General features: G+C 43.9%; 1 protein-coding gene across 6 annotated transcripts in view; it reads right to left on the bottom strand.

The window, feature by feature from the left end:
• The window catches only part of LOC113585739 (arf-GAP with coiled-coil, ANK repeat and PH domain-containing protein 2-like), a 36,447-nt gene that overhangs the window by 6,088 nt on the left and 9,892 nt on the right, over positions 1 to 20,467 (bottom strand). For 3 of the 6 annotated variants that reach the window (XM_081708179.1, XM_027023425.3, XM_027023426.3), the window contains 19 exons: positions 18,664 to 18,783; positions 17,824 to 17,877; positions 17,109 to 17,167; positions 16,579 to 16,762; positions 15,486 to 15,530; positions 15,228 to 15,323; positions 13,103 to 13,177; positions 11,494 to 11,505; positions 7,125 to 7,237; positions 6,411 to 6,462; positions 6,134 to 6,234; positions 4,681 to 4,786; positions 4,266 to 4,468; positions 3,789 to 3,858; positions 3,569 to 3,663; positions 3,204 to 3,397; positions 1,549 to 1,641; positions 845 to 1,053; positions 424 to 533 (listed from right to left, as the gene is read on the bottom strand). In XM_081708179.1, coding sequence (XP_081564305.1) covers positions 424 to 533; positions 845 to 1,053; positions 1,549 to 1,641; positions 3,204 to 3,397; positions 3,569 to 3,663; positions 3,789 to 3,858; positions 4,266 to 4,468; positions 4,681 to 4,786; positions 6,134 to 6,234; positions 6,411 to 6,462; positions 7,125 to 7,237; positions 11,494 to 11,505; positions 13,103 to 13,177; positions 15,228 to 15,323; positions 15,486 to 15,530; positions 16,579 to 16,762; positions 17,109 to 17,167; positions 17,824 to 17,877; positions 18,664 to 18,783 — 1,991 coding nt within the window. Of the gene's footprint in view, positions 1 to 423; positions 534 to 844; positions 1,054 to 1,548; positions 1,642 to 2,697; positions 2,936 to 3,203; positions 3,398 to 3,568; positions 3,664 to 3,788; positions 3,859 to 4,265; positions 4,469 to 4,680; positions 4,787 to 6,133; positions 6,235 to 6,410; positions 6,463 to 7,124; positions 7,238 to 11,493; positions 11,506 to 13,102; positions 13,178 to 15,227; positions 15,324 to 15,485; positions 15,531 to 16,578; positions 16,763 to 17,108; positions 17,168 to 17,823; positions 17,878 to 18,663; positions 18,784 to 20,467 lie in introns of those variants that run through there. The other 3 variants (XM_027023428.3, XM_027023427.3, XM_081708180.1) reach the window with 3 other exon arrangements.

Raw genomic sequence — 20,467 nt, 5'->3', positions numbered from 1 at the left:
ACAGTATATAGTTTGTTACCCTCAGATTATCCTTGTCTAATATATTCAATAACAGGAAGTTCCTCATAAGGACCCTTCTGAAGTCATATTGTTTATTTTGCCTACATGCTGTGGTATATTGTACATTTTGTTTATATTTAGTATATTATTATGTCGTCATTAGTTATGTGCATCAGTGTCAGTGCTGCTGTTGAGTGATTACCAATGCCTCACCACAAGCATTTCAGTGCAGATGTCCTGTATGTTTATGTAAATAAACATACAAATTTGACCCAACTTTACAGTTTGCTGCCATGATTGATTTTCCTGACATTACTGAAATCCTTGACTAGGTATCCAGCCTGGCTAAGGGCGTTAGCATGAATAAATCCATTTTGGTTCCATGCTGAGAGTGGAGCAGGGGGGGGTGGGGGTGGAGCTGACCCTGTGTGGCCCAGGATAGTGGCATGGTGCAGGGGTCCTCTGCCCTGGCTGTCTTGCTGGTTTACGCTGGCTGAATTTTGGAGTAGGAACTCACAGGTAACCAGAGAGCCCTGAAACATACACAGGTCACTGAAACACACACAACTAATATCACACCATTGTCACTTATTTGATTTTTTGTTCCATTTCTTCTGTATACATTATTGTTGTAGGTCTTCAAACGTGCCTTTTTAAAATGTAGTAGTGCTGTTTTTTTGTTTAGGGGCATCTTGTTTATTTCTGGTTCTGTTTAGCAAACCTCAGGAACATTTTTTTATATACACTGGGCACCTAAGAAATTCTTGAAGCTTTTGCATATTTCTGCCATGTCGCCCACTCTCAGCCCCGTGGGACACACACCCAGCCGCCAGGCCCCACTCACTCCTTGCACGGCCATTATGAGCGGCGTCCTCTTCTCCTCCTCCGTGTTAATCCAGTTGACCTGTGCGCCATGGGCCAGGGCCTCGGCCATGTTGGGCAGGCTGCGGGTGAAGGCTGCCCAGTAGAGCTGCAGGCCGGGGCAGTAGTGCTTTGGTTCTGAGAACATCACCTGCTCCTTGCTGCCACTCGCTGGCTGGTGTTCTGCTGCCTCTGCAACACCCCAGAGGCGCATGTCACACACACTCACAGGAAAAAAGTGACGGGCCAAGAACTACAACAGAGCTTGTTTTTCAACTGCTTACGTATGAACACAAACTGAAAAATATTTTTGGTTACGTCACAGGTTCATTCTAAGGCGCGAGTTTCCCCAACGCCTCAGGAATGCCTGCACAGTCTACTGTTTTTGCTGTCGCAACAGCCCACTACTTGACTGATTTCTTGGTTTAGCTGGGAGAGAGCAATAATGTAGACTCCCCAAGGACTTGGCTGGCGAACAATTCTCCAAGTTTCTTTAAAGCATTAGAAAACAGAAAATAAAAAGGAAGTAGGTAAGGAGTGCCCTATGGAAACAAGAAATATAACTTATTTGTAGGAAATTGTTTTTGAATGGGAAATGATGCAACACTGTTTTTTTCTAGATACAGGCTGACCTGTGTTGTTCAGGCTGTGGGGAGAGGAGTCGGGGGGGGGGGGAAGTGGGCTGACCTGTGTCATTCAGGCTGTTGGTGGATGAGCTGCTCACCAGGACCTCTCTGCTCCCTTCAGCACTGTTTAGGATTCCACTGTCTGCACTCTTTTCTGTGAAACATATCAAGACAAGATCACCTTACTGAATGGTACACACACACACACACACACACACACACACACACTTCTGACCTTGACCGAGTGTGAAAATAATTACAAATGACTGATAACGGATGTTTTGGGGCAAATCAAAACTACAGATGACATCGATTTGATACCACATCAAAACTTTGATATTGGGAGAAAAATATGAAGTAAACTGATCTGATGCATCACAATCTGGCCTGAAAACAGCACAGCAGTGCTTTGCAGCAGCATACCACAGGTTAAGTGACAACATCCAGATTAGTGTGAGAACAGTGGACTCGCACATGTGATGACTTGCACTGCTATATTTGATAACCTTTTCCCCCTCACATTGGATTATCTACCTTCTAGTGTGAGCATTTGAACATAGTGTGAGACAAACCAGCATTTTCTATACTGATCACTGCCATGGATCCATGACCAACAGTGACTAGATTAATACATTCATTAAAAAAAAAAAAAAAAAAAAAAATCCAGTTTGGCCATGAAGTAGTTGTTGTTCAGGGACAGGGAAATGAGGAAGAGCAGTAGAAACCTAACAGAAACTTAGGCATTGCCAAAGAAGTGAGAAGAATAGCCAAAGTATATATAACAAAAATCATTAGTATATTCAAACAGTGTTTAAAAAAAAACAGTTACTGAGGTTGCTGTTAGAATGCTGAGTTTTAAAATGGACTAGAAAATTTGAATAAGGAGTTGGAGAATACGGCAACTTGAGCAAACATTGTCCATAGATTTTTTTGGGGGCTATAAGAATAACCATCTTGTAAGTGTTATCAGATTACATTTCTATAAAAATATTTAATTAATAAATAAATTAAAAAAAAAAAAAATACAAGATTGGTATTGATATCAGACGACATTGAAATGCAAGATATCGATATTGGATCGGAACAGAAAATTTGGCATCATGCCATTTCCGATTAAACCCAATGAGAAAACACCACTCAAGAAAAGATGCATATGACACCCCCAAAAATGAACCAACTAACCAATCCCCAAAAAGTAGAAGAAAAAAAATGTGAAAGCAAAATCATTGTTTTAGGAGCAGGAACAGGTCAAAAGTTCAGTTGGTAGCAGGAAAAGGGGAGGGTCAGCAGGGTTGAGTTCATGCTCCTGCATGCTGAGAGCATCCGGGACACAAGGCTGTACTTACGACTGCGCAGCCTGCCAGAAGTGTCAAAGTAGGAGAAGAGAGAGTCAAGCTCGTCAGCACAGAAGAGAGACTCGTGCCAGGCCTCCTCAAGACCACTTGCAGCTGCGCAGATGCCAGGGTTTGGAAAGCAAAGAGCAGAGAGTCGGGATTGGGTAGGGGGTTAGTCAGGGCCCACACGGGAGGCCAGAGAGCAGAGCAAAAAAAGGCAGACAATCCGAGAGAAAGCAAAAATGTCCGAAAGAAGCAAAAGCCAGCGTAAGATTAGAGCTCATCACGGCAGGAAGAGAATCTGGAGAAGACTGCCATCTAGCAGACAAAGCAGCCAAATCAGTCAAACCATGCAGATCCATGCAGCTGAGGCAGCACCCACCTGAGGTGCCGGAGGCCGGACGGGCTTTGGGTGTGGGTGGTGGTGCTCGGGGTGGCTGGGGCTCTGAGGAGAAGCTGAGGCGTTTTCCCTGTTTGCACAAGGTCACCACCTTCAGCTTCAGCTCTTCGTCCGAGGGCCTTCTGATGAAGCGCCGGTCCACATACTTGGCTCGAATGTAAGCCTCCACCTCCTGCCTGGAGTCCAGAGGGAGGGAGAGGCCATTTCACACAGACACCAAACCTTGTTTAGCTCCTGGCTGTATGAGCATGAATGGTTGATGCATTGGGGTAGGGATGCGTGTACCTGGAGCATCTGGCTGTGGCGTCCATGTGCGTTTGTTCATTTGTGCGTGTGTGTGTACGTACCTGGGGTCTCCTGGCTGTGGTTTCCTGGCCCCTAGCTCCTCTCTCCGAGCCTCATAGATCTGGTTTATGACTCCATTTCCCAGCTCACACATCAACTGCGCACACACAAAACCCACAAAATCCAAATAACCAAACCTCTACCACCCCAAATAAATACAAATGACAACATCCAAACAGATCTAACTAGGATTCTTCTCTGAATCTTCTTGTCTGCACTCACCTTAAGAAGTTCAGGTTCCCATGTGTCCAGCGTCAGTGATCTCACCTTGGAGAAGTGAACTCCCAGGCTCCTGAGCAGAGATGCACACAGCACATTTAGAACCCTCCTAAGGCTACAGCTGTGTCACCATCACAAAGGTTTGGCCAAGGTTAAACAACTCGAATGGGTTATAACAGCACAGGTCTTACAGCGCGCACGCACACACACACACACACACACACACACACACACACACACACACACACACACACACACACACACACACACACACACACACACACACACACACACAACTAGCAGAGGACATTTTTAAAAATAATTTTTCAATGTCAAACATGCATATTAACATGGACAACACGGGCAATATAACAAATCTCTGAAGCTGAGGCTTGATTTTACACATCAGAAAATGCCTCCTTTATTTCACCCTAATGAGAAGTGCACGGTCATGAAACCGCTGCTTTTGGGCTCATGTACCTATGGATGCCTGAGCACTGGATGCACAGCGTGATGCCCAGGTTGATGCTGGCCCATTTCGGCTCCAGCTGGTCACAATCACAGCAGGTGGAGTTACCCGCAATAGCCATGACCTTCTGCAAGGCACCCTCTCCCTTCAGGCTCTTCTCTCTGGGCTCTGAATCCAGACTGCTCGTGGATGGCGATGACTTCCTGTCCAGTTTCTGTCAAAGACATTAAAATCTTAAGACTAGTAGAGCATTGAAAACCTCTTTAAAATGTCATCATTAACAATCCATCAGTAAGATAAGCTCTTTGTTGTGGTATGGACATATGTACAGGTACGTACATGAAAAGAAAAACAAGCACAGAACAAAAAGCTAAACTTTCTCTCATTCATCTCTAGTGGAAGTGACATGGAATGAACTGAAGTCACCTCCGAGTCATCCGATCTGTCTCTGAAGGCTGTGGCAATACTATTCTGCACAGCTCTGATCCAGGCCTGCCTCAGCTTCTCAGAATCTGCCTGCATCATACAGCTCCTGCACACCCATCCACACACACACACACACACCCATCCACACACCCATATCCACACACACACACACACACACACCCACACCCATATCCACACACACACACACACACACACACCCATATCCACACACACACACACACACCCACACCCATATCCACACACACACACCCACACCCATCCACACACACCCACACACACCCACACCCATCCACACCCATCCACACCCACACACACCCACACCCACACACACCCACCCACCCATCCCCACACACACCCACCCACCCATCCCCACACACACACACACCCACCCACCCACCCCCACACACACACACACCCACCCACCCACCCATCCACACCCACCCACCCACCCACCCATCCACACACACACACACACCCACCCATCCACACACACACACACACACCCACCCATCCACACACACACCCACCCATCCACACACACACACACCCACCCATCCACACACACACACACCCACCCATCCACACACACACACACCCACCCACACACACCCACACCCACCCACACACACCCACCCACCCATCCACACACACACACCCATCCACACACACACCCACACACACCCATCCACACACACACCCACACACACCCATCCACACACACACCCACACACACCCATCCACACACACACACACCCATCCACACACACACACACCCATCCACACACACACACCCCCATCCACACACACACACCCCCATCCACACACACACACACCCATCCACACACACACCCCCATCCACACACACACACCCCCATCCACACACACACACACCCATCCACACACACACACACCCATCCACACACACACACACCCATCCACACACACACACACCCATCCACACACACACACACCCATCCACACACACACACACCCATCCACACACACACACCCATCCACACACACCCACCCATCCACACACACACACACACCCACCCATCCACACACACACACACACCCACCCATCCACACACACACACACACCCACCCATCCACACACACACACACCCACCCATCCACACACCCACACACCCATCCACACACCCACACACCCACCCACACACCCATCCACACACACACACACACACACACCCATCCACACACCCATCCACACACCCACACACCCATCCACACACCCACACACCCATCCACACACACACACACACCCATCCACACACACACACACACACACACACACACACACCCATCCACACACACACACAGATGTACACAGGCCATAATGGTTAGCACAGGCCACTTCCAGAACATAATGCATACTGTAACAGACACACTCAGCTGTTTTGGAGTTACTCACTTTGTAGGGGAAACCACCTCAAAGCAGAAGCGTCTCTCAATGTCCTCACAGTGTTTGACTGTGCACAGACGGAGGTCCTCGACCACCACTGTGGGGTTATCCTGTGGAAGAAAGATCTCTCCAGTCAGAACCACCTCCCAAAGCAGACAGTGCTGTATTACATATATTATCCTAGCTCAAATGGAATTCCCCTCGAGTCACAGGTTCTGTTAAAAGCTGGTCAGGAGCCACTCTACATGAATATTTCATTTTAGATTGGAAAAACCATGGGACTAACCTTAAACTTTTTCTGGTACACTAGCTGATTGTTCTGAATGGAAAACCAACGCCTGCGAAGATAAGCACACACAGGTCAGGACCAAGACATGGAAGCAACCTTATATTACTGAAACAAGGATCCAGGATCGTATGGTGGTTTAACTGCCTGAACCCAATTAAATTGGTACATCACTATACATAAACATAAATTCTGTGCTCTAAATGTGATGAATCACTGCTTGAAAGAGAAAACCACATCAGCCCCGCTGCATGAGTATTGCACATATGAAAAGATCCAGCTGCTCCCCCCAAAAGCAGCCATGGAGTAGTGAGAGGGGGGGTAATGAGGAGAACTACCTCACCTCACCTCTAAGGAGGTAGGACAAACCACAAGCTGCAGCTGCCTCTAATTAAACCACCATTTCATTTGGATTCATCCTTGCCACAGCCAAAGTGGTTTATCCTTTACTGCTTATTAACAAAGGGGGAAAGAAGCAGAACGTAAAAGCAGTCTAAAAGAACCATGTGCTTGGGTAAAAGTCCTGCTACAGCACATATGCAAACTGCCCAAGAGCAGTGAACAGGCATTATCATGTTAATGAGGCGGGCCAGACAAAGTACATCTATGGTAGATTAAAATTTATGCAACAAATAACTTCTCTGCAGATTGTTCTGTCAGTAACACTCTTCAGTAACGCTTTTCAAGAATGTTTGTTAGGAATGCTGTTCTGACCTGTTCCATGTTTTAAAGGCATTGCTGGCCCTCTTGAACAGGTAGCCCTCCATGACAATCCCACTGTCAGCATCCACATTGTACTCCAGTTTGGTGTCGTCATTCGAATAGTCCTGAGAGCACAGGAGAGCACACGCTTGATAGGTGGACCAAAACACACACCAATGTCTGCATAAAAGGAGCACTCGGGGAAGGAGGTCTACGCTCATGATGAGAACTGTAGCAAAAAACAATGAGTGTTCAATACAGAAAGATGGCATTTGGAATCCATGATGGTGGACAGGGCCATAGCCAGTGTGGAACATAGTACTGTTCTTGACAAATGCTCTTATGACTTAATCAGTACACCTGCATGGTGGCCTGTTCCTTTATTGGTATGACATAAATTATGTGGAATCAAACACTATTGGAACACTATTGCGATTTTCCATAATATTCAGATACATAAATGACTACAGATGGCACAATATGGGTTTTTCTGGTACCAATCCAATATAGATATCTTGCATTTGAACGTCACCTGATTTTTTTCCTGATCTGATATTTTTTCCATTAAAAACCACTATGGACCTGTAGTTTAGTTTGAGGAAATTGCTTTGTGTGTATTATTTACGCTTATTTATGCTACAGATACATGGATATGACAGACATATAAAATGTTTATATATATATATATATATATATATATATATATATATATATATATATATATATATATATATATATATATATATATAAAAAAAACCTCTGTGAGATGATATTTACTGCCTTGGTCATCACTTGCTTGGTTCTCTACTGTACTCACACACACACGCTCTTCAGTACAGCTGCATCACTCACTCTTGAAATTTACACTACAGTTGTCTGGATTTTTTTTCTCATTACAGAATGGAACTGTAATTTCACATCAACTTAGTAATAACCTTATAACCATTCTTTTGAATCTCAGTGTTAAATCCCTGTTCTTCCAGCTACACACCAGGCACTAAGTGAGCAGACAGAGAGAGACTACCAATGTGATAAGGTTATCCTTTTTAGCCAGAAAAGTATATATCTATGGACAGTTTATTATCCTGCTTCTTATTCAAAATATTAAGTCTACCTTAAAACTCAGCAGGCTGATGGAAAACACCGTTTTTTTCCTCTCCAGTTTTTTCATATAGTTTGAATATCCTAAAGCCATATAAAGTGTTCTTTATTAGTCTGGTTATCATTTTTCCTCCTGTGTCAGGACTGCTGCTCCTTCCCCTTCCCCCGACGCTGAACTTCCTCTACTCCACCATCAAACTGGAAATGTCAGCGTTTGGTGTTTTTGAAGAACGGACTAATAAACAAATCACCATTGGTCACATACATAGCATTGAACAGTGCCAAAATATTCTCACTAGAAGACAGGTATACTGTTCTCCACACTGGGGTATTGAAATGATAGCAATGAAAATCAAATGAGTGAGAGTGCATATATATTTATATTTTACATTTACGGCATTTAGCCGACGCTCTTATCCAGAGCGACTTACAAAAGTGCTTTGTCATTTACTCATAGAATATATCCTAGTACAGTAGGTTAGAATTAAACATACCAATGAACTAGAATACTGTAGAATACAGGGATGAATGCTGATACCTAGAAGTGCAAAATACATAAGGTCTATCTTAAACAATGATAAGTGCTATAAACAATAAGTATTTATTTGAACATAATAGTTTCTAATTAATTCAATTTAATGTTAATGGGGAGAAAATGCTACAGTTAAACTCTACAGCGGTGTATAAACTGTGCTTTACATCACCCCTACTTCCCGTATACGTTATTTGAGCTCAGGCAGAAGTGTCCTTCTCACCGTTTCTCCTGGTAACACGACCACCGTCATTAGATCCTCTGCTTTTGTTCGGTGGTGTTTGTTTTGTTTTGTTTTTTTTCCTTTTTCTGTTGACTAGACGTTTCACATTCCTGATCACCATGCAGGATACCAGATAGAGGAGACATGGCTGAAGGGGTACAGTCCAGCCCTCTGCTGGAAGTCCTATTGGTTATCCTGCAGCAAGTGACCGTACAGCTCACGTGAGCAGTGTTTACATGCTACAGAAAGCAGACACAATGCTGGCAGTAAAACAATGTGCTCGTCTACTTGGGCCTCAAAGCCAGAATTGAATTTTAGAAGGTAGTGGCAATAAGACCTGAACTACATAGCAATGTTCAGCAACTCCAAAGCCATCTAAACTAGCTACTGTTAGTTTAGAGCACCTACACTGCACGAGAATGGCTGGCCGACAGGAAACGTGTCTGGACGGTAGGATCAGAAATATCTCCAAACACTCTCCAATCAACAGGAAAGTTCCAAAAGTTCTATATCCCAGACAGGAACATTTTTTTATTCATTTAAGATCCCTTACAGCTGCTTCTGAATAGCTTGCTGCTTATGTGAAACTCTGTCTCTTAGTGCAAGTGTCGACACAGCGTTGCTGCTTAAACAAGCCAAGAGGCACATGGTCAGTGTCTGTCTCCAGTTTAAATAAATAAAGACAACTACCCAAGAAGTCCTAAAAAGTACCAGTGCAACTGCTTCAGAGAGAGGAGGGCTGAGTGCTGGTCCCCGTGTTTAGAATATGCCCTTTCGCACAGAGTGGAGGATGGAACAGCCCTTGCAATTACGTATAGCTAGGTTGAGTTTCACCCACTCACCTGGCTTTTCCATCATGACGCATGGCAGTTTTGGAGGACAGGTTATTTTTGGAGTGACAGAATGCTGGTTGGGGGCATGTCCAAAATACAGGGCAAGAGTACAGGGGCCGAGTCACTCACCCACATCGTAGAGACATGCGTCCCCTGGAATAAAGGCATTCTGTGTTTCACACTATCTACAAAAGTTTACAGAGACAAGTAAGACAAACATTCAAAACCCTCTTTTACTATAACTAGAGCACTTGTGGGAGGATGTTTAATTTAGCCAATAGCCCCTCAATGACATCCAGATCAAACACCTAACTTAACACAAGGCTCATATGATTCAGTTGTGGCAAAACAATGGAAAACATTTGAAAATAGATGTCTGATTCAGCCACATAAGCAGAAGAGTCAGGGATTCATGACACGAGACTAAGGAACTAAACCGTGATGGCCGTTACCCCTAGCCTGCGAGTTATACTGTGTATGACTATGTATGTGACAAATAAACCAAACTTGAACTAGGCGACATACAGACAACCAATGAGGGCTATATTCACAAGTGGACCTCCAAGCACAAACACATCTGATGTCAAGAGTTAGGAAAGGTGTCACACTCTGTCACCTCCTGCAAATCACAACAGGAAAATGAAAAAGCCTTCAGCCCAAGACAGATGCCACATGCCCTTCCAAAATGTTGCCCCAAACACACACACACTAAATGAACCTAGGCATCTTGCAAAAATAAACAAAGACAAAGGATGCAAATCATTTACTACCTAGATACGAGTTACTCACACATGCTTACACTTACCAGATACCACACATAGTGGAACCGGCTGAAGATCTTCATGCCTGATAGATGAAGGGCTTTCTGCGTGTCAGCAGTGACACTACATATAACCTCCAAGCATCACAGTAACAGTCCTTACTATGACCCACTCTCCTGCTCTTGAGTGTGTGTACCAGTGGAAGCAGTGTACGTGTGAGTACCCATCAGGGCAGACCCCACCTACTGCACAAAGGTCACCTGCATCCGTGCACACAGTGAGCATCTGCACTAGCTGTAGCTAGCAGGCTAGGGTAACGGCCATCACGAGGACCAGTTCTGGTGCATTAAACATTTACAGTGTGTATGCATGACAAGCATGGGCTCTGAAACTCAGCTGTCTGGAGTCGTCTGCCCTTAATCTGACCAACCAGGAGAGGTTGGACTGGATGCTGTGCCTCTGTGCGTGCAGTCTCAGAGCACTTCAGCCAGTCAGCACTACAACTATTACTCAGCACATTTTAATAATTCACAAACTCTCAGAATTCAGGCAAAGAAAAGAATAAAAAACTGCACAGGTAACAACATATCTAAAAGGCTGTCATGCCATGCAAATACACAATTGTGCTTGTCCAAAACTGTAGTTAATTCTTGTGAGTGAGTCAGGAAAATGTATCCTGATTCACTCCAGCATCACTGGAAAGCCGGAGTAACCATACACCATGCATGACGGGGCATAGCAGTCAACATCAGCATGTCTGCAGTCATGACCTCAGAGCAACCATTAAACAAATGACTGATCCGCCATGCTTGATGCCTCAGTCACCTCCAGTCATGCAGCAAAGCAAACCCACAACCATCCAGGACAGCAGGCCTTCAGCACACCAAAACTACGAACTAAGAGCACAAAGACGGGAAGGAGAAAGACTCACCTGCAGGGAATCCTTTGGAGGAGCAAAGAGAGAGAAGGAAAGTGAGCACGTCTGAAATGCTGATACAAAACAGTAGGAGAGGGGAGGAGATGGACAGAGAGAGAGAGAGAGAGAGAGAGAGAGAGAGGGTGAAAGAAAACAAAAATAGCACACTGCCAAATGGTGGAGCATGAGAGGGGGGAGTGTTTAGGGAAGGAAGAAGAAAGAAGTGTCACTCCGAACTGTAGGACTTAAAGACAGAGCTGAGCTTGGGCTAGACGGGCAGAACCACACGTGCCAAGTTTTAATGTTAACTGGGTTAACTGCTAGGAGAATAGTGCTAGAACAGTAACGTGTGGGTGAAACGCAGCAGTTAAACACAGACAAGTGCTGAAACCCAAGCACGCACGGAGACACACAGATTCTCTACTTGGCCCTCACCAACATAATAGCTCCTATAGTACATGCAGGCCAAAGCAACTTCCTGTGAGGCATGGAATTTTATCAGCTGTGCAAAAGAGCACCAGGAGAGACCACTGAAACACTCTCTCACACAGACACACACACTGCTGGAGCAACTACTGAGCCATTCACTGAGAGATACACACAAAAACACATATACCCTGCTTGCTTGTAATGAAGGCAGGATGGGGTCAGTTCACTGAACTTGTTGGCTATTATCAGAGCTTGTGCACGGTTTCCAACCCATCTGAATAATCCATGACAGTGAGTGCATGGCTCACCTACAGGCGACTCTCCCGCCATAACAGAGCATCTTAGCCTCTCTCTCTCCTCCCTCCATGTGTTTATGAAGAGAGATTTCATAAACGCACACTGAGAAGGATAATATTGTGTATATCGGCATTAACTTTAAAACAACTAGATTTTTATGGACACTCAAAACAAAGTTGGCTAGTTTTCAGATACAATTACAATGGGATTAATAAACAAGCAATCTGATTTTAAGGGAGTGACAGGAGGTCAAAGGCTGTCCTACCCAGAATACTGCTGAGCACGGTGTTAAGCCTCAATAAGAGGAACTCTACTGAGTGGAAAGCTGGGCTTATCCAGGGCTTCACCTGCCAAATGGCAGGTCTCTCTAACTCTTGGCACTGCCTCGCTGAGGAGCTCACAGCCCAACAGAGTAGACCTGTATAGAGATAGACGAGCGCGGGAGTGCACGTGTATGGAAGTCCGAGAGTAGCACGGAGACTGTCGGGGAAAGATGGGGAGCTCACATACTGGAAGGCAGGTATGCAATAACAATCACAGCCAGAGAGAGAGAGAGAGGGGATATCTGAGGGCTGCTCTTTTGATTCAATGGAGGAATTTTTTTAATATTTACTGTGGTCGCTGCAATAAAATAATTGTTGCTGACATGGGTGTGAGTGCTTATGTGCATGTGCAGATTACAGACTGTAACGTCTGTGTATATAGTCCATATGCCAGACATCAGCTGAGTTGAGTCATGAGGCTGAGCTGGCTGTAAGACTCAAGGACAGAGCCAAGGTAGTAGTAAGACTGCCAGGCCAATATTACCTTTCCACATCACTATACAGCAAACCCAGCAAAGGCTGTGAGCATGTAGATAGGGATCCAAATGATGAAGCATGGAAGAGAGGCTTCTTACCTTTTTACGAATAGTAGAGTGCTTTACTTCCATATCCCATTTTTCCTTTGCTGCATCCACCACCAACTGGTCTAGCTGGAATACAAAAATCTCAGATGAGAACTGTCTGATCGAGTATTTTTCGTGTGTGTGTGTGTGTGTGTGTGTGTGTGTGTGTGTGTGTAAGAAATGACGACCACTTATATACTGAAGTGACCGTTGACCTTTTGAGGTCACAATTAAGCAGAACACAATTAAGCAGTACTGGCAGCAGACAAACTTATCAAAGACCAAAGAAGCATTTCATCTACTTCACCTCCTTGCTACAGTTTCTAAAAGACCACTTTAAAAGCCCCACTTTAGAAAAAGCCAGGAATATCTGCCCTGGACCTAAAAACTTGGCTCCATTCATATGATTAATAACATCTAGCAGTGGTCATAGTTTAAGCCATGCCTCACTCAAAAGTACAGTCACTGACAACGGTCTGCAAGAAAGAGAGATTACACTAAGAGTAGGTCCTCCGTGATTTCAAAGCTATACCTCCTCTAGGACCAGAACTTAAGTGGAACCTCAGTACTGCATGGTACATGGATTTAATTTAACCCTTTGCACAATATCAGCTTTCATTTACTTGTTTTTACTGAAAAGGGAGGAAAAGCCTCTTGAGCAGACTCCTAACAGCACACACCAGACCAGCGCTACAACAGCAGTAGAAAGGGGAGCTCTGCAGAAGAGCAGTGCTTTGCTGTGCTTCAACGGGAAGATGTCGATAAGATCATGTTACGGGAAATGTTCTTCCCTTCTCCACATAGCGCACCAAATTCCCACCGCAGTACATATGTGGGGGGTTGCTTAGCTTCACCGTCTGAGTGAACCTTAATCACCAGTAACACCAGAGACATGTCCCCCACACCCTCCAAACCCCAGCCAATTGATAACCATCAACGGCCACAGCTTTTTCTGCAGGTCGGCCCTCATTGACAAAAAGATAAGAAAAGGCTTGGCTACGAGTTCCTGCTGTCCCACTGAACAACCCAGAGCAGGGTTTCCCACCCTTGTCCTCAGGGAGTGCCAGACAATCTACAACTTTGTCCCAGTTCCCAACATGCCTGAGCTGCAGAGTGGAGAACAGTGGAGAGGTGGAGCAGATGCACCAGAAACAGAACAAGGGCCATGATGTTACTGCTGTTACAACTTTATACAAAAAATATCATAACTGCGATTTCATGTGAACATTAAAACTCTGCCGAATCTGGTCCTTAAGGTGTTCAGATTACATGTACAAAAATGTAACCCATTAAGTAAGCGCAATATATCAAAAATAATGCAAGAAAAACTATTCTAGTAAAGGACAGAATCCTTAAGAAAAAACAACCCAACTCCCATCAACCCTTTCTTTAACCCCAGCAGTGGTTGATCAGTGGCTGAGCAGTGCAGGTTGGACAGGCTGGTTGAATTGACTTGCTGACAGCTCCTCCACACCTGCCTGCAAAATCGCTCCACCTTCTTCAGCTTCATGATGGCAGAGGCGCACGCATGCACAGAACTTCTCCGCAGGCTTCCCCACCCTGCTGACTGTCGCCTCGCCTGTGCGGCACACGCAGCCCTCTGCTCATGCCAGCTCCAACCCGCATACACTGGGTCTCGGAGTCCAACTCCCAGAGCAGGAATACCCTGCTACCCCCGCCAGCCCTCCAGTTCCCTTTTCCAAGCAGCAATTGCAGCACGATCCACCACACCCACTCAATGTAAACAAGGAAATGAGGAGAAAGCTCTGTTTGTGTGTGCGTGTGTGTATATATACGAAAAACTGCACAAATGAAGTAATAAAACATTTATAATAAACCAATTAACCAAACTTGTTAAATTCTAATTAATATGATTTTACCAACATTTCTTTGCATTAAATATTAAAGAACATGACCTTATTGAACAAACTCAAACTACGTATAGTATTTTTTAATTTATTTTTATTTTTTTTTTTACACACTTCAGATATTCACTAAACTAACACACCTGATCCAGCTCATAGAAATTTACACAAGCTTTGTTGTGGGTTACAGCCAAGACTGTCCTCCCTACAATAAACACACTCCTATGGAACAGTAACTGTGTTAAGCAGAGGGGCGGCGTGGTGGCGCCTACCTGCCCACACAAATGCTTCATGAGAGGCTGGAGCTCACTAAACAGGTCGTAGCCCTGGTGAAAGAATGTCAGGTGGGCATACATAAAGGACAGCATCTAGAAGAGGACAGGAGAAGAGAAGAAAAACAGAAGGTTACCAACAGAGGGAGCACTGAACGGGATAGCAACCACTGAAGTGTGTTACATAAAGGAGTGAAGTTTCACTGATCACTTTTATGATTAAAACACTGGAGGTGACAGGGCAGTTGGTGTACTTGCCGATTTGAGAATTTCTGATCGCCTCTTGGACTGAAGAACATTGATCTGGAGAGGAAGGAAATATTTGAAGTATGCACCCATTTTGTTTATTAAACAACTTTCTGTTGCAAAGCTAAAAAGGAGCTGTGAGTTTGAGAAGTGAGAAAGTGGTCAGTTGAACATGATCTCAGCATGTGTGTGTGCACTAACATATGTGGATAATTTTGTACTCAAATTCCCATGTCAATTGGGAAAATCCTGATTAGCTCAAAGCTGAGTCAGGCATTCAGAAGTAATTATGTGCGACGAAAGTACCAAATCTTAAAAGGCAGTAAGATCACTTCAAAACCCTTTCCCCCCACAAACCAATTAACTATTTTCTAAGTTTTCTTTTAAGTTCCCAAACAATAGAAATGTGCTATACTCTTGTTCTAACAGTAGAGGGAGTGCCTGTTTAATTTTAGCATGGCTCTTTTCCACAGCATTTCCCCCCTGGAACTGAGTTTATGAAACACCACCAAAATTACCTTTGGGCACTGGTCCAAATTATGGCAGAACAAGCAATTATATGAGAGGACCATGAGTTACAAATGCTTAGAAAAAAAAAGAAGTGGCATTTTTTTTCCATGTTTGTGTACAGGTGTGTGTGTGTGTGTGTGTGTGTGTGTGTGTGTGTGTGTGTGTGTGTATGCGTGTGTGTATGCGTGTGTGTATGCATCTCACTCATATATGCATACAGTTGTTAAAGCACATTAATGCATGCCCATGTTAAATGTATATAAATGTCAATAATACATTCATGACTATATGGATGAATATATTTAGTCACTATACTACATGGCTTGACACGCAGAACAAAATGGCTGAGGTCTAGGTAGTCAGGCAGCAGGGAGACTCCAGCAAGGATGTGTACCTGCACTGTGAGCATTTTTTTGACAATTGTTTAGAAGTGTTCAATCATCCTGAGGGACATGATTAAAAAAAAAACCCTGCATGATATTTTGTCAACAGTAATTCCCCAGGAAACACTACAGAGTGGAGTAAACCACGTTACGGGAACCCCACAAGAGCCCCGTCCCCAACGCTGCCCGTTTGCCCCAGCTGTGGCTGCTACCTGGAGCACGTAGTCCAGTACAATGTGGCGGAAGCACTTGCGTGTGGCGGTGAGGATGCTGGCGGCTTCCTCCACCTCATGCTGCTTGTTGCGCGGGGCTTGCGCATTCCTGCTCAGGGCCGCCTCCTTCTCCTCACTCACCTTATCAAATTGCTTTTTGGTTTCCTTGAACCGCCGCAGGTCCCTGTGGGCCACAACACAACACACCCACGACGCAGCCGCCGACTGTTAGCATAGCCAACGATCGAGACCAAAGAGCAGCAAGTGAAGGTTAGTGACAAAAGGGTAATTGAATACAGCAGATAAGAGGGTTGTGTCAGGGTAGTCTGAAACTTGACCTTTAAATGTGGGAATCATTGACCTTTTATACATCGTTTTATCCAATCTGACATGTAACACTTCACATAGAAAACAAGAACACTGCAGTGCTAACTTCCAATTACTGCAATGTTCATTAAAACAATCAGTAAAGAGTCAGTAAAGTGAGACTAGAGTGTAAAGGTAAAGTAATGGCCTTTCTGCTTACTTACTCCTTCACAAATGTCTGAAGCTGTGATTTTATTGAGCGCTGGGCTTGATCAAACAAGATCTGTGAACAGAGAGAAGTGGGTCAGGGCCTGGGAGCCAGCACTTCTACACGAGAATCAGGCTACTACACTACACGAGAATCGGACATTTACAATGACAACTACTGTAGGTTTATCTCTAGCAGGAATCAGATGTCTAATTGTGGTCAAAGAATTATGTTAGGAATGTGTGGATGGTCAGTGTCAACACAGAGAGAGAGAGAGAGAATTTGTATGTGTGCATGTGCATTATGATGAACCACACAACATTCTTCACTTAAGATCATGTGTCCCACTCAGTGAGAAAAACTATAGGTCAGCTAATTCTGCAGTTCTAAAGACGGAACCACTACTACCACACACACGCGTGCGCACGTCACTCCTGCAGTCACATGTTCAGAACTTCTCTATTCCAATCTCACTATAGCATGAAGTGATGTCCCCCCACCCCCAAGGTCACCAGAAGGGTAAACAAAAATAGGTTTTTTTAATATGTATATGAACTTCATTGTTTTAAAAAACTGATTATAGCAGGCTAGTGTCAAATTGAGGGTATGAGAATCATACATATAGTTGCTCACACAGTGTCAAAATGTATGCACAAACACTGGCTTTCATTCAGGCACTTGCAGACTTTCAAATACACACAGACTCAGAACTTTGGGCTTAATTCTCTTACTGCATGGTAGTTGATCATTTCCTGTAGGCTCTCTGCAAACTTGGTGAGACTGGACTGTGGAGAATTAAGGACAAAACACACGTGTCCATCAAACAGCAATGGAGAAAAAAAAAAAACCGATCAAATTTCTCGTGTGAGCTGTTAATCCCATTTCACATTCAAACTAAGTGTCGATTGAGGCTTGTTCCACACGTAAACTGTAAAACACATCCGTCTTAGAAAATCATGCAATTAATTGGTCGGTGCCAATTAATGGTGCCAATTAAAATGCCATTTTGAATTTTTTATTTTTTTTAAAGTTATTTTTTTTATTAGCTGTATACATTTAATTAGTTTATACATTTTATTTAAAATAAGTGTGCAGAATACAGAGTGCAGATCTAATTAAGCAAACAGGGACAGTGCAGATAATGTTAAATGTTCATTTAAAGTTCACCAATTTTGTGTTTCATTTGTTATTAAATTATTGTATAACAATCTATAAATATTGGTATTGATCACTAATCTGTTTAAATGTTTTGTTGATTAATCCACACTTTCACACCACTGAAAATGGTGGTGAAAATGGTCTTTTCCAATCCACGCTGCAAAGAGAGGAAAAAACAAAACAAAAAAAAACAAACAAACAAAAAACAGCTCTGGTGTTCTAGTGTGGATAAGGGAAAATGTAGCTTTTAGAAAATACTATACATGGAAATGGATGTCATGTGAGCTCCACAGTTCCAAAATGCTCTGCCTGTGAGCTACGGGAGCATAAGAAAACAGAAGTCCAGAGCCTATGCATTCGAAGAGCACCATTCTTTACCAGAATTAGGCTACTGCTGGGACAAAGCCACTCACCTCAATGACCTCATCCTTGACTGACTGTTGTGCCAGCTCCCGGATGCCGCTCACAAACTGCCTGTTGGCTGTGTTGTAAGCCTTGCCAGCGTCGATCATGGCGACGCTGAGTTTCACCAGCTGTGGGACACACGGAAACAAGACAGCAAGAAGAACAGGTGAAGTAGTCGAAAGCTCTGGGACTAGGGCTCTAAAACTAGCACGAAATTCCCAGGTAGACAGGCGCCTAAACTTCAGCTTTACCCCAAAACAAAGCGCGCACACACACAGAAGAGAGACATAACACAATTGGACAAAGCAGTACAGAAATGTCTGCAAACAATATCTTTCTAGTGTTTGTAAATGGGACCAAGCATCCAATACAGTGGTCATTTTTTTCTTGGATCTCATTTGATCACAGTTTAAGCCCCAATCAAGGACCTGAAGAGACCAACTTGCAGTTCTGGCCCTGGACTTTCTAAAGCAGTTATTATGGACATGGGTCACTCGGTCAGACAAGCATGACCATTTGTCAGTGACAAAGGAAACCATTTAAAAAGGTTATTTTCATATTTACACCATTGCCTGAATGAATAAGTCAACATTTACAACACTTTAAACAACAATAGGTACAAAATGGACCCAAATATCCTACTATCTGGATATTCACTGGTTGGGTAGGTATATGGGGTTTAATTTTGGCATTCACATATTCCGTTTTGAGGTTTTTGTTTTGTTTGCTTGGCTGAATAGAGGTTTTCAATAAAGGCAAATGGCAACTTGCATTGGTCATTTACAAAATAGCCTACTGCATACTAGACTCAGTATATACTGTATATTCGATACTGGAAAAATTAATTTTGGTCGCATATGGCACACTCGGCCAACGTGAGCTGAACTGACGTGAGTGAGCGGGATGTTGGGCATCTGAGCAGAGATGGTATTCACTTCCACATTTTAACAGTCTAATAAAAATAAAAGTACAACAATGTGCTGACAACGGTTGTGCTAGAAAAATCCTACAACATACTGCTGATTGGGCCCAGAGTGAGTGTGCCATACAGTGGTGTGAAAAAGTGTTTGCCCCCTTCCTGAGAGAGAGCGCGATTATATATATATATATATATATATATAATAAAAATAAATAAGAGAACCAACCACATACAGTGGTGTGTAAAGTGTTTCCTGTCCTGATATCTTTTTTTTTTTGCATGTTTGTCTCACTGAAATGTTTCAGATCAAACAAATTTAAAATATTAGACAGAGATAAGTACACACAAAATGCAATTTGTCAATGAAGGTTGTTATTATTAAGGGGAAAAACACCCCAAACCTACATGGCCCTGTGTGAAAAAGTGATTGACCCTCAAGCCTAATAACTGGTTGGGCCACCCTTAGCAGCAACAACTGCAAATCAAGCATTTGCAATAACTGCCAATGAGTCTTTTACAGTGCTGTGGAGGAATGTGCAGAATTGTTATAATTCAGCCACACTGGAGGGTTTTCAAGCATGAACTGCCTTTTTAAGGTCATGCGATAGCACCTCAATTGGGTTCAGGTCAGGATTGACTAGGCCACTCCAAAGCCTTCATTTTGATTTTCTTAAGCCATTCAGAAGTGGACTTGCTGGTGTGTTTTGGATCATTGTCCTGCTGCAGAACCCAAGTGTGCGTCAGCTTCAGGTCACAAACAGATGGCAAGACATTCTCCTTCAGGATTTTTTGGTAGACAGCAAAATTCATGGTTCCACAGCAACTCCTCAAGGTCCTGAAGCAGCAAAACATCCCCAGACCATCACACTACCATTTTTTTTCTGTTGGTATGA

This window comes from Electrophorus electricus, chromosome 26 (assembly GCF_041902795.1).
Source record: "Electrophorus electricus isolate QZ-2024a chromosome 26, ASM4190279v1, whole genome shotgun sequence".
Classification (NCBI taxonomy): Eukaryota; Metazoa; Chordata; class Actinopteri; order Gymnotiformes; family Gymnotidae; genus Electrophorus; species Electrophorus electricus.
The sequence above is the reverse complement of the archived record's forward strand: the minus strand, read 5'-3'. Positions and strand labels throughout refer to the sequence as shown.